The sequence below is a fragment of the Sycon ciliatum genome, chromosome 12, assembly GCF_964019385.1.
Source record: "Sycon ciliatum chromosome 12, ocSycCili1.1, whole genome shotgun sequence".
Taxonomy (NCBI): Eukaryota; Metazoa; Porifera; class Calcarea; order Leucosolenida; family Sycettidae; genus Sycon; species Sycon ciliatum.
Genome location: NC_088654.1, coordinates 22,873,359 through 22,888,424, shown reverse-complemented (window position 1 = coordinate 22,888,424; position 15,066 = coordinate 22,873,359). Strand labels below are relative to the sequence as shown.

The following is a 15,066-nucleotide window of genomic DNA, read 5'->3' as shown; positions in this document are numbered from 1 at the left end:
CTGTAAAGCAACAAACTTTCGCGGCGCGCAAATTTAGCGTTTTAATAAATTGGGCTGGTTCACGATGAAAAACTTTAGCGATTCTATCTCTTCAGTCAGATCTTGTACTGTCTACAATCAAGGTACGGAGAGGTTTGCAGCGATTTATTTCCGCGAATGTGTGATGGTCTCGAAAATAGCGAAATTTAATGTCTAGCGAAAGTTTCTCACTTTACAGTATAGTAGCTTAGAAGCCTGTTTGGAATACAAACCTGATATGATTATCAATATACACTGTCAACACATAAGCCTGGTTTTAGTACTGACATACATAGAGATACGTGGTTCGAATAGAAGCCTGACTTATAGGCCATTCACACGACGTGTAAACACTTGAACGTGTGTGACCAAGATAACACTGGCAAACCGTGATCCAGTTCACATGATGCTGGGCAAACTTTGCTTTCAACAACCGACACTTTCCCTGGCTTGCAAAGATAATCGCAAGCAAAAGGGCCTCGGCCAAGATAAAAAATCAGTTGCACGCGTGTGTCCAAGTTTATCGTATCCGAGTAAATATCCTTGGAAACGGTACGATAAAAGTGAATTTGCACGTCGTGCGGATGGCCTATTACTATAGTATTAGCACTGACATCGGCTTCTACAGGAATAAGCTTGGCTTTTATAAGTGACTACATTACGAAGTCGCTTCACAAGTAGAAATTCGACAGGGGACGGAAAATAGGCTGCGTTTGCACGAGATTTTTCAACCCGGGTTCAAAGTATACTGTACTGTAGAAAATAGGTGGGTGTTTACACCCAATGCTGTAGGCAGCAAGCTGTTTCGACCATCTCCTCGTAGGCCTCATCCTTACAGCTACAAGCTTTAGGTAGGCACTGACGTCCACCAGCACTGAGAATAACCGGTTGTCTCTATTATTATCATTTTTCTGTTTCTCTCTCTCTTCCTCTCCTGGGAAGCTCCTCATGCTCATTCTCCCTTTCTCTGTCCATTTCCCCTTCCCGATGCGTAGACCAACTGTTGAACCCGAGACAACTAGGGGGAGGTTGACCTACCTCATCGGCACGCATGCCAGGCTCCTCTGTGTTGTCAATGTCCGCTTGTCCAATTTTGTCTACCTCCCCTTTTATGTTGCTGGCCAGTGCTTTGTAGTAAAAAAAAAAAAAAAGCCAAACCGCTAGAAACTTGTACATGTATGTACCAAAAAAAGGCTTCAGCACAAACAGTGAGTCGCCTCCCATAGCACCCGGCTCAATTCACCACCATCACAGCAACAAGTAACAGTTCTGGTAGCACTATTAAATCTTGATTCCTCATACTTTCAAGCAGCTTCTTCGCCCAGCTTAGGCTCATCAGAGGACTAGCAATATTCCGATACACATTACAACTAGAAGCCAAATCACTCGGAAAAGAATAGCGAAACGATTGACTAAAATCATAGAAAACCGAGCTTATGGTAATTATAGAAAATAGGCAGGCAAGAGCAACTGTTATCAGCAATAATAAGAATGTTGGCAATCGCAATCTGTTTGATATCTGCAATGTAACAGCTCAACGTGGTTATTGCACGGTGAGGCTCAGCGAAAATCAAGTGCGAAATATATCAGGTCCACTCATGCAGCCATCCAATGCAAAAAGAAGTTATTTCCCTTTTTTCATATTGTAGAAATGGATGCAACATGCAGCATGGCAACAGAGCACAATACACACTGCTGGACAGAGCAAGTAAGCCGGTGCTTGCATTGGTAAAACTGGGCTCCCACTTTAAATGGCACCGGGTTATTGAAAAAAAGCCGAAAAACTCTAAAGAAGTAGAACTAGTTATCCTAGCTTGTTTTATGATGTGAGCATAATAGTTTCAGGCATAACAAATCTTTATCAAATCTCCGTATTTTCCAGGGTCACTAGTGCATCGGCAGTTGCCTCTTAGTAGTTAAGCACCCCGCAGAATTTTGTGATAATTTCAGTATTTTGTGGTCAGCCGCTAAATAATATGACGATGATTGGATGGGCTGTTTGCAGTGGAGCATTTTCAACCAGTTACTATGGAACTCTTGAAAGCCTACGGGTGAAACACACCACAAGTTTACACCATGGACCTGGTGACGACCAGTAGTACATTGTAGTAGCAGCAGCAGCAGCAGCAGCAGCAGCAGCAGCAGCAGCAGCAGCAGCAGCAGCAGTGTTGCATGCAGTAGGTACATACATCACACCCAGCCAACGTGAAGCACATAATACAGATGCGCGGTTCTCTGCAGTAACAGCAGCAGCAGCAGCAGCAGCAACAGCAGCAGCACTGTCAGCAACAGTCCTAGTAGCTAGTTACTTGGAGTGATTCAATGCCAGCACATACAGAAGAGCACAGGAGTAAGTAAGCGCTGCTGCTGCTGATGATGATGGGGTCGTGTGCAGTAGTCAGCTAGGAGAGTTTCTCCGTTGTTCCGTCCACCCAGCGGCCCACAGTTGACCTGAATGACGCGTACAAGATAGCAACACAACGCACATGCACACACACACATGCAGGTACGCACGTGCACACCCACACACTTAGCTGTGGTGCTCTCACAGATCTCCGGCGATGGTCTAGAGCGACCAGTAGTGTACATCAGGCGGTCCTGCTCGGCCCCTGAACGAAACTACGCAATCACTAAGTAGGAATCGATTGCGGTAGTTTCAGGCCATACATTTTGTTGTGCCCGTTTTTGCTTCGCACGGATCACGGCAGCCTGAGATGGCTAATGAATTTCAAAAATTCGGAAGGCAAGATTGCCCGATGGCTCAGTACGTTGGGGAGTTCCACTTCACCGTGGAACACCAGCCCGGAGTACAGCATGGCAATGCGGATGGTTTGTGTCGGCAGTTCAACACTGACCCATCGTTTAATGTAGTGTTGTTGTCCATGCCTCTTTCGGAACATGTACTCTGTGTGCGCTGGGTCCGCGCAGGCGGTGTGTAGACCACACGCGGACTGCGCAGGTTGCGATTGTACGCATTCTTGATTTTCTGCTCCTTGCTTCTTCCTGAGACTCGAGCGAGGGCAACTTTCATACATAAATCTCTCTACGGATTTCCGTAGGAAAGCCCTTTCCTATGTTGGGTCCTCCGTAGGACCAAGAGTACATGAAAACCAGAGTGTGCAGCTTGGGACCTTTTCTGCTATGGGTGTCTGTCACGGCGGAATTCCGTGATTATATTTGGCGCAGATCTGAGGCGGGAAATGGCGTAGTGCGTACAACTGAGCTGCAGTTGTGCAGAAAGAGACCTGCTTGAATCCTGCTTGTACGCACTACATCACTAAAATGATGTAATCACGGAATTCCGCCGTGACAGCCACCCATCCGAGCTGCACTGGTTTTCATGTACTCTTGGTAGGACCTTTTGAGATATTTTTCGCATTTTCCGGATTTATCCTATCCCGCAACCTTCAAGCCGCGTGAACACAAGGTACACATACCATACACCACATGCAAAATAAAATGGAAAACGCAGTTTCGGTTCGTGGTGCATGCGGTGGGCCATGCATTACGTGCAGTTCCTACGTTATTTTCACACGTAATTGCGCAGAGCGAAACCTCCCTAATGTACATGAACAGTGCTGCTCAATGCAATGCGAGTCAGCAAGTCAGTGCCAGGCCGGGCACAGGGCACTGGGCACAGGGCACTGGGCAGCCCCAGACAGGAACTGGCGATTTCATTGAGCAGTACTATACATGTACAATTGTGGCCAAAGAAATGCGATCCGCGAGTTAAAAGTAGCGCCGCGTTTATATTTCAATTACGGCATATAAAGGTCCAACAAGTGGCAAAACCCCATTCAAGGGTCGCAGGGGCTGCATGAGCCTTGGCGCCGACTCGTGGGTCGGAATTCTTTGGCCACAACTGTAGGAGCTGCTGCTACTGCAGCAGTACAAGATCAACACTCCACACAGACAACTGCACAAGTGCTCCAAGAATAAGACTGGCTTTTTGTACAGTGGACACATGATTTTCAGGATAAGTGACAAGAATTTCGGGTAGTGTTGAAACGAGCGTATCTATAACAAACGAGCGTTTCCACTGGCGAGCGAGCTATCGAGCGAGTTAACGAGTTTCACTGATGTGGCAAAATGATTTTTTTATTCAGCTGCTTTGAATTTCACCGCCAGCGCTGGGGTTGCTGCTGCTTTCAACTGGGGACAGGTATTTAGTGTCGAGATGTCTTTTCTGCACCTTCGTTGAGCCGCCATTGTAAGAAAAGACAGTTTTTTTTCAAAGGTTGCAAGTAGCCCTGTTCCTCGTCGCCTTTTGGGAAAAAAACACTTCCGAAACGACTAAGCATGACTGTCGCTCGAACGGAGATTCACTAGATGCACTGACTGTACTGTACTGTAATGTGCATGCTGTAACGTATTCGGTGCTCGTTAGTGCAAAACGAGCTGCACAAACGAGCCGAGCTTGACGCTTGGTAGGCATGGGATATTGTAAAACAGTGGTAACATGGTAACAATGCTCCTAAATGCAATGTACATACCGGCGAGGTTTGTTGCGACTGCTGAAGGGCTGAGAGTCCACTGCTGCTGCCGCCGTCGACCACTGTGTTGACTGGTAAGAATGTAGACATTTAAAACACGATGTCAGCACGCACATACGCACACATACGCACCGCGCATGTACACACACACACACATACACACACGCACACAGTGGACATCAAAAGTCAGGAGTCCATCAACTGGCAATTCAGCCCGAGAACACTCTACAACAAGTCTATATACACTCAGTGTGGCATGGCAAACACACGACAGGGTACGACAAGGCGAACACTACCTGAATACACAATCCCTCCTCATAAAGGCCTCTGTAGAGGACACCCCACGTTCAGGATGATCAGTTTTATTCCATTCCCAATTGTTTTCAATAAAAAACAGCAGTCTATAGCAATCTATAGGGCCACTGAGCATCAAGTAAAGTGTCCCTTTTATTCCATAGGAAACTGCAGGAGCTTTCTTGTTTTCACACAGCAGCATTGCTGCAAGAAGAGAGGAAAGCTATCACATATGTATTCACAGCATGATTCTATGCTGAGCAAGACCCAGGGGCGTTGGACACGGTACGGTCACTACGGTATTGACCGTACCACTTTTTGCCCCAGGTACCCCGTGAATCAATAAAATACACTGATCTGGACTCAAAATTTCCAAAATTTTCGGCTCCGCCATCCCTTCCCCACGAGTAAACTGTACTTCAGATGACTGATCATACCACCTTAAAATACCTTCCGACGCCCCTGAGACCCCTTTACAAAGTGAGTGTAGGGACATGAACTCACCGATACCAAGGCAGACGCAGGTCTTGCTGTGCTTTCTGATGGAGTAATAGGAGCTGTGACACGTGGACATAAACACACACACACACACACACACACACACACACACACACACACACACACACACACACACACACACACACACACACACACACACACACACACACACACACACACACACACACACACACACACACACACACACACACACACACACACACACACACACACACACACACACACACACACACACACACACACACACACACACACACACACTATATCTAATACTGTCTAATGATTGCTTCAGTACGCAAAATGTGATGCCACAACTCAGCAGCATCGCATCATTTGTGTGCATTCAGCAAATAAAAAAAGAAGGAAAGCCATCGTACAGTTGCGGCAAGTGATATCTGGGCCGAGGGCAGCTCTGTGCGGTTGCAGTCCCGGCGGCCTCACACTCGCACACACGGCCATCTAAATTGGTTCACGGAGTTACAAGCGTACATTTGTCCGGATTCCACTCGCCAAAACTTGCACGCGGACAGTCGGTCATGGACGCTAGCAAGTACAAAGTGTAATGTAAGGCTAATAGTGACTTACATCGGTTGGGTGTTCGACTGCGGTGCAACTCTGAAGGTGGGATTACGCCAGCCGCAACCAACTCCTCGCTCACCGACTGTACACAAAGCAGCAGAAATACATGCGCGCGCATACACAGGGAGACACACAGACACAGACACACCGGCACACACACACTCGCACACACAAACATGCACATACACGGACACGCACGCACACACACACACGCACGCACACACACACGCACACGCACACACACACACACAAAGAGGCTAGGTAAGAGAGAACATGTACTCGTTGGAGACGGCGATAAAAGTGAGCAACTCCCCAGTGTTAGCCAGATTACATAAACCACTAAAACCAGACCAGAGTGTGCAACTCCGCATATCATGGGTTCAGGACATTAGTGCAGCGCAACAGTGTGGTTGCGGATCTCCTGAGGAAACCCGCTTTCCCACACAGACACTGAGCTGAGCACTCTGGTGTACATACTCTTGGTAGTAGGCACAGCAACTGCCACTCTGATTGTAATATTCAATGGCTTGCAAGGTTGAAGAAAAGATCACCACTATTTAGTGGTTCACTGGGTTGAGGGAAAGACACAAACAGGAAAAGTCTGAAGAAAAACTTGACTGTCACCACCAGGATTCGAACCAGGGACCTTCGCTTGAGGCCAGCGATGCTCTAACCACTGAGCTAAATTGTGGACATCATCCCAGCAGAGACCGTTCAACATCCTCTTTAGACTTCGTAACTCACACTTCCTGTGAATCCACACAGGCGGGTGGGACGCAGCCCTCACTGTAACCCACACAACTATTTAGCTGTATTTGATTTCTAGAAGTATGTGCGATCAAGAGTAAGAAAGGTGGCCTAATGACGATGGAAAGATACAAGAGAGTAGCCTCCGCCACCAGGCATACTTGTGCAGCGAGGTTGCCATGAGCACATGGTTGTCACTATTTGCACATAGAAATGAGAGGCATGCAGAATGGCGAGCTGCAGTTTATTGCGAATACACACGTGCGCATGTGTGTGTGTGTGTGTGTGTGTGTGTGTGTGTGTGTGTGTGTGTGAGAGAGAGAGAGAGAGAGAGACGGCGAGAGCAGGAAAATATATGTACTTGAAGTACAAGTACCCCGTTGCTTATTAACACACCAACCAGACGGACACCGCACCCCACACATACACCACACCCCACCCACCCACACATACACCACACTCACTCACCCACTACACATCCCACAAGCATCATTGCACAAGGACACAGGTACACACCTGTTGACTTGCGGGTGTTGTCCAGGTATTCCGGCGCCACATCTGACTTTTCCCATTGCCTGCTTGCGAACGCGACGAAACCGATGTGGACACAGAGACGGGCGCTTTCTCAGACGCACGCCGCGAACTGTACATTGACGATGTAGATGACGATGCTGATGACGATGCAGCGGTTGATGGCTGTGACGTTACAGAGCTGGGTGCCGTTGCCGCCGCTGTTGCTGCCCCCGCCGTCTGTCTGGATGAGCGGTTGTTGCCATCCAGACTCTCCCAAGCACGCCGCAGGTTCTCCATGTTAGTACTCGTGTGTTTCACCTGAAAACAACGGCAGCAGAGAATGAAATTCAAGATACACTCTCTTATCCGGGCAGACTGGGACCAGGTACTGCCCAGAACTTGGATACGCCTGTAACTCTGACTCACATACATTTTGATGGGGAAGTGCCAGAGATCTGATGATGACGTCACTATTTCAACAAAAATTGGCAAAAGAGTTGTAATATTTCCAATAAAAGTCACCCACAGGATACCTGGTAGACCAATGGGCCCGAGACTTGGAGGTCCGGATAAGATAGATATGAGTGTATAGGAAATAGCATAGAGTAGGCTTTGCGTTTCTCTTTCTCTTTTCTCTCTGTCCTCCTTCTCTGTATTCCATTCTTCCATGGTTGGCTCTCACCCATAATCTCAACTGATTAATTGGCCGTCTTTTGAGCTTTGACATACCGGGAGATGTTGTCTACTCGAAGTAAATACATAAATGCATGAAAAGGCCGAAGGACTGTTGACATACAGAACCAAAAAATAGCCCTTGAGTCCCACCTCACCTGCTGAACAACTCGTCCCTGGGATGCTGCCGCAACAGCGGCCGCAAGAGGGTTATCCTTGGTTGTGTCTTCTTCGATGGTGGCAGGTATCATGTACTTCATATCCGTCATCAAGATAAATTCGGTAGCTGCTTTGAACGTCACCAAGCTGTAGCTGTGGAGTGATTGGTGGTCATGGTCATGGAAAGGTACATGCACATACACATGGGCATATGTCCACCCCACACACGTACGCACGTGACACACGCACGCACGCACGCACACACACACACACGCACATGCACGCACACACACACACACACACACACACACACACAGAGGAACATGTCAACAACTCTTTGACATGTTGTAAATAGTACTTGACATCAGGACAAAGCAGCAAAACACCACGGTAAACGAGCCAAGTGCATTGAACGGCATGGCTGTACCAGAGTGTCTCTTCAGTCTTCACACTCCCTTCAATATCAAAATGCTATAAAATGAAGGCGCGGTCAATTGAAAACATATACAGTCGATTCTACGTTAAATAACGAACTCGCATACAGCGAATTTCATGATAATATAGTGAACCTTTGTCCATGTCCCAGTTTGAACCCACAGTGTAAGTGGATTTCTGTTAAAACGAACTTCAGCGGCTATAAAGAACTAATTCTCCTGCACAATGCTCTTCGTTACATCAGGAGTCGACTGTATGCACAGGGCCAGGACGCCGGTTGTTTCACTGAACGACCGGAAGCCAGGGTAATCTATTTCCATGGCAATTCTAGCACGTCATGTGCCTTGTTTCCTACAGTGCCGGAAACTGAAATCCGACCCCTGGTTTTGTGCTCGAGTGCAGCAACGATTCTAGCCGTCTCTATTTCGTGGAGTTACAATCCCGTGCTGGCTGTTTGCACTGTGAGCGCACCGCACCGCCCCAGGATCGGATTTCAGTTGCCAGCACCGCTCCAGGATCGGATTTCAGTTGCCAGCACCGTTCCAGGATCGGATATCAGTTGCCAGCACCTTTATCTAATACACTAGTAGCGGTGATACCTACCCAAGATTTGCTTTAGATGATGATGCCCAGTGGAAGTTCTCAACATAGTACAGATTAGTGGCCAGCCGATCTACATGCAGCATAACACCCACACACACACACCCACACATCCACATGCACACCCACACCCACACGCACGCACACACACACGCACACCCACACGCAGAACATCACCATAACGTGAATATGCGTGCACAGAGGCGAGCAAAACCCTGCTGCGAGCGACTCAGCCAGTGCACAAAGTTATCATATACTTCTGATAGTAGTGATACACAAAATAGTACAAGTACAGTACACAGTCTATAGGTACTGGTATTTCAGAGCGGGATAAGGCCTTCCGTACGGAATAACTTGCAATAGAGACAGAGAAACCCATCGTGAGAGAAGCCCTGCACTGCAGGGTTGCCGGCCGGGTGAACTGTTGCATGATAGGCGTGTTCACAAAATCCCAACAAAGACCACAGGAGCTACGGTACTGCCCAATGAAATCCAGTCGCATCACTAAGTACGCGCTAGGCGTGGCACAGCCCTAGACCTGCAAACACTGGGCTGGGAAATGGTGCAAGGCACACACTTGAGTGACACGACTGGATTTCATTGAGCAGCACTGTACATGTAGCTACTACCAAGAGTACATAACCCCAAGCTATGGGGTCTGCGACGGCAGAACTTCACATCACGTGATGAACCCGTGCACTCTGTGCATTTTAGATACTGGGTTGTACGCAGCCCAGCTTTGGGTACAACTCTCTTGTGGTCACTTTACACTGTTTGCCAGCATAACCTTTTGAACCATGTCACGTGATGTGAAGTTCTGCTGTCGCAGCACAGCATAGAGGTTGTGCAGGCAGTTGCACACTCTTGGGGTTATGTACTCTTGCTACTACATGTACACAGGCAATACACAAACAAGAACAACAACTAGCTCCACTCACTACATTTGGCCTGAATGATCACTGTTACCTGTATACAACCACAACAACAAACAAGAAAAAAGACCAAGGAAAACAAGAACAACAGCTTCAGCATTCAACGAGATGTATAGCAGCAGCAGCAGCAGCAGCAGCACCAGCAGCACCAGCAGCACCATCCACCAATCACATACTACTGGATACTAGAGCAGTTCCCAGTACATCCCCAGTCACTTTGATTCGAGTGAATGCAACCAGTGAAACTACTTGTTTTACAGTTAGTCAACACTGGGCAAGGCAGAGTAGGACACAAGCACAGCCGTACCCTCGGCCATTGGACATACTGCACATGTACACGTACATGATTGCTGGCACCGGGAAGCAATAAAGGTCGTAGCTAAAACTAATTAGACTTACAAGGATAGGAATCAAATCATCAGACACTAGACTGGCTGCCGGACCATCTGCTCACACAAACACACATGCACACATACAGACAAACACACACACACACACACACACACACACACACACACACACACACAGACACACAGACACACACACACACACAGACAAACACACACATACACGCATGTGCGCACACGTGCGTACTCACACACAACATTCACACAGAAACAGCAGTGGAGTCAGAAAGGAAGACGGAATATCGATATGAACAACAAAAACAGAAGCAGCAGCAACAACAACAGCCCAAGTAACAAAAATAAAAATAAAAACAACTATAGCAGCAGCAACAAGAGCAGCTGCAGCAGCAGGAACAGGAGCAGCAGCAGTAGCAGCAACACCACCACCATAAACTCACCCCTTCCTTTGTCTTGCGCAAGAACATCTTGTGTCATGTGTTTCTGCACGCCATGTGTTATTAGTTCCTACAGCGCAACAGACATAAAAGCACAGCATAACATACCATCATGTACATGACAAGAGCACAGCATAATAATACACGACAACAACACAGCATAACATACAACAGTACAATATACGTGGCAACAGCACAGTACAACCTACAAGGCAACAGTACAGCATAACATACACGGCAACAGTACAGCATAACATACACGGCAACAGTACAGCATAACATACACGGCAACAGTACAGCATAACATACACGGCAACAGTACAGCATAACATACACGGCAACAGTACAGCATAACATACACGGCAACAGTACAGCATAACATACACGGCAACAGTACAGCATAACATACAAGGCAACAGTACAGCATAACATACACGGCAACAGTACAGCATAACATACACGGCGACAGTACAGCATAACATACAAGGTAACAGTACAGAACAACAGTACAGCACAGCAGTCATCAATAGAACAGCAAAGACAGATATGACAAAACAGGAGACCAACACAAATGCTAAATTACGCTTTCTTCGAGGAGAAGCTCCCAGTGATCTGCAAGTAGCCGAGGATAGACATGGCTGTCAGTAAGGCCAGACAAACACGGCAAACAAATGCCAGCTGATCAGCTTCTGCAGGATATCACATTTTTCAGACAACCACCACCATCAAAAGCTTGCAAGATTCTTTCTGATATTCTCGCTCGTTTGATATCAAAGATTTCTGAAAGAACTCCTTTGTACTTGGAAGTAGTCAAAATAAAGGAGGAACAGGGCTGAAGCAGACTGTTATAGGTGCAATAGTGGTGTGAGATGACAATGGTAAACTTGACATGCCTGCCCGAGAGCAACATTCACACCTCCTTACTGCTTTCACACACCAGCACAGCCACTAGCAGTACCACTACCAGCACCAACACAGCACGTGAGGTGTCAATGTGACACTAGAAACACTACGGCATCCGTGATATTATCCCTGCCGTATCTTAGCACTCACAGGCTCAGTGCTAAAAGGTCCTATTCGCACATGAATGCTGGAACCTTGCACACAAACCTTACACATACATATACAAGTTATACAACATCTATCACAGACAATAGCCAACTGTATAGTTGGTTGACATATTTTTAGATACCCAATAGAACATGATGTGTGGGAATTCTATATGATATACCGTATTTCCCCGAATATAAGTCGCACTCGCTTATAACTCGCACCCCCATTTTCAGGTTTCAGCAATATTGATTTAATATATTGACTTCAGTAGTAAGTCACGCTCGATTGTAAGTCGCACCTTGTAAGCACCTTTTTACCCTTGAATTTTAGTGTAAAAAGGTGCGAGTTATATTCGGGGAAATACGGTGCATGTAGATGTTCAACACCCTCAGCTAATGAATACACACGAGTACTGGACAATCATGTACATGTACAATGTCACAAGCAGTGTGAAAGTCAACTTCAGTGAAGTACACTCCGCCAAGGCATGCTTGCGCCTGGGAGTTGTACTGACATTGAAAGTCTATTCATTACATGTAGGTATGCAGATAATGCCAATGACAATGAGTAGACAGCACTTACTACCTGATGATACACACTATCTCGTTGATTCTTACCAGTGTATTCTTTAGACAATTGAGTTTCTCCAGCGGGGTTGTGAACGAATCCAGAGCAGTTAGTTCCACCATCTATATGCATGCAAGGGCAGCCAGACCAGACCAGGCAGACGGTGTAAGTGAGAAAAGGAGCCGAATAGTAGGTGCGCGTGTGTGTGTGCGTGTGTGTGTGTGTTGCTATAAAGTTGCATAGCTTCTGCTGTAGCATCGCTATCATCGCCCCCGGCGATGGGCGTCAAATGGCCAATGGTGTGTGTGTGTGTGTGTGTGCGCGTGTCTGTGTGTCTGCGTGTGTGTGCGTGTGTGTGTGTGTGTGTGTGTGAGAGAGAGAGAGAGAGAGAGAGAGAGAGAGAGAGAGAGAGAGAGAGAGAGAGAGAGACGTCTACTCACAGCCTCTGGTAGTGGGCAGCAGAACTCTTTACTGACGCCAAGTGTCTCCGGTGTGATTCCACTGCACTGCTTACAACGCTCACAGATCTCCTAATAAGATTTACAGCACAGGCAGAAATACAGACGGTCAGACACACATATGCATGTATGCATATAGATGGACACACACACACACACACACACACACACACACACACACACACACACACACACACACACACACACACACACACACACACATCCATGCATACATACAGAGGGACACACACACACACACACACACACACACACACATCCATGCATACATACAGAGGGACACACACACACACACACACACACACAGAATAATGGTTGGCTCTGCCAAGGTACGATAATCAACACATGAGAAGTCCACACTTTATTGCCAGATTTAATCTGGAAATGGACATTTTATCAATTTCTCAGTTTAATATTCAACATTTCCAGGGTGTCACTTTATACACAGAAAATTCCTAATTGCCAGTCCTGGACTTTTGTGTTCAACCTGACCGCATATCCAACAAAAGTGAGACAGTCTTTGTGCTCAAACGGACATTGCACCTTACAACACGGCGCTGTGACATTGGAATGTCGAATGCGGGACAATTTGTTCACAAAACTCCACAGACCGGACACACATGTCACAAGTCCGGACAATCATTATTACCAAGAGTACATGAAAACCAGAGTGTGCAGCTTGGGGCCTTTTCTGCTATGGGTGTCTGTCACGGCGGAATTCCGTGATTACATCATATTTGGCGCAGATCTGCGGCGGGAAATGGCGTAGTGCGTACAACTGAGCTGCAGTTGTGCAGAAAGAGACCTGCTTGAATCCTGCTTGTACGCACTACATCACTAAAATGATGTAATCACGGAATTTCGCCGTGACAGCCACCCATCCGAGCTGCACACTCTGGTTTTCATGTACTCTTGTTATTACGTACTTCCACCATCGGCATGGCAGCATTTGTCTACTGAGTGCTATTCAGGGTGATGCAACTCCTGTACATATCTATGGTGTTGATTGGCACATAATCTCTTGCTTTCCAACCCCCCACATCTTGAGCAGGGCTAGGGTTGCCGTGGTCATACAAACTTCACCATACATGTTCCAAGTCGACTGAAAGCAGCGTTCTACATACCGGTAAACCATGAACAGGTACCAGAGAAACATCCAGCAAGTCCCCAAAGACAAGAGTTGCCAAGACTGGACTGCATAGATTCCTAGTTGCTCATACATTTGCTGAAGAAAGTGATGTCAGCAATACATGTCACGAATCATGATCGGCGGAAGCAGTTTCTGATTGATCCGGCCATACCCTTGCCTTTCATACAATTTGTGAATGATGTGAAGGATACACACATGACCACTTCAGCAGTAAACACACATAGGTGGCTAAGAAGTAGGCCCGGCCATGGCCTGGCCAACCGGACCGGTTCCGCCGGGCCTGCGAATGACTGGCATGACATGTAACTATACACACAACCATACCTCATCTTCTTCATTCTTTGTCTGGATGACGGCACGTATGACTTTCTGGTGTACCCAGCCCATGATGTAGCTGTGATTGCCAAACAGACACAGACACAGACAGACACACACACAGCAAGAGTTATAACATGAGCAGAAATGGTGCAAACCCATGAGGAAAGAATGATAAAGCAAAACAAACAGTAGAACAGTCACGTGTGCCTAACAAGTAATAACCGATGGAGCCGGCACCTGCAATATCAGCACCCCCCCCCCCCCCCCCCGCCAGCACACACAGACACACAGACACACAGACACACACACACACACACACACACACACACGCACACACACACAAACTTTACCTTTCCACAGCAAGCCGTATCGAGTCCTCTACCCGTGAATCTTGCAAAGCAACTTTGCGCAACGCCGGCACAAACGTGAAGACCGTCTAGTACATACGGACACACACACACACACATACACACACACACACGAGAGAGAGAGAGAGAGAAAGAGAGAGAGGGAGAGGGAGAGAGAGAGAGAGAGAGAGAGAGAGAGAGAGAGAGAGAGAGAGAGAGAGAGAGAGAGAGAGAGAGAGAGAGAGAGAGAGCAGCGTCAACAGAAATGGACTGGCAAGAAATGCAGTACATGTACAACCTACTGCAATACGACCACCACAAGCACCACAAGCACCACAAGCACCACAAGCACCGACACAACCAACACCACCGCCAACAGCAGCGGCAGCAAC

General features: G+C 47.2%; 1 protein-coding gene across 1 annotated transcript in view; it reads right to left on the bottom strand.

The window, feature by feature from the left end:
* Positions 1-1,285: 1,285 nt before the first annotated feature.
* LOC135828763 (uncharacterized) overlaps positions 1,286-15,066 on the bottom strand; it is a 31,663-nt gene continuing 17,882 nt past the window's right edge. The window contains exons 8-21 of the mRNA XM_065341189.1: positions 14,678-14,763; positions 14,334-14,403; positions 12,824-12,913; positions 12,434-12,505; positions 10,767-10,833; positions 10,361-10,407; positions 9,968-9,995; positions 9,033-9,102; positions 7,994-8,147; positions 7,167-7,481; positions 5,910-5,985; positions 5,310-5,362; positions 4,512-4,582; positions 1,286-2,469 (exon numbers count right to left, since the gene is read on the bottom strand). Of these exons, the coding sequence (XP_065197261.1) occupies positions 2,421-2,469; positions 4,512-4,582; positions 5,310-5,362; positions 5,910-5,985; positions 7,167-7,481; positions 7,994-8,147; positions 9,033-9,102; positions 9,968-9,995; positions 10,361-10,407; positions 10,767-10,833; positions 12,434-12,505; positions 12,824-12,913; positions 14,334-14,403; positions 14,678-14,763 (1,248 nt within the window). The 3' untranslated portion in view covers positions 1,286-2,420. The remainder of the gene's footprint in view (positions 2,470-4,511; positions 4,583-5,309; positions 5,363-5,909; positions 5,986-7,166; positions 7,482-7,993; positions 8,148-9,032; positions 9,103-9,967; positions 9,996-10,360; positions 10,408-10,766; positions 10,834-12,433; positions 12,506-12,823; positions 12,914-14,333; positions 14,404-14,677; positions 14,764-15,066) is intronic.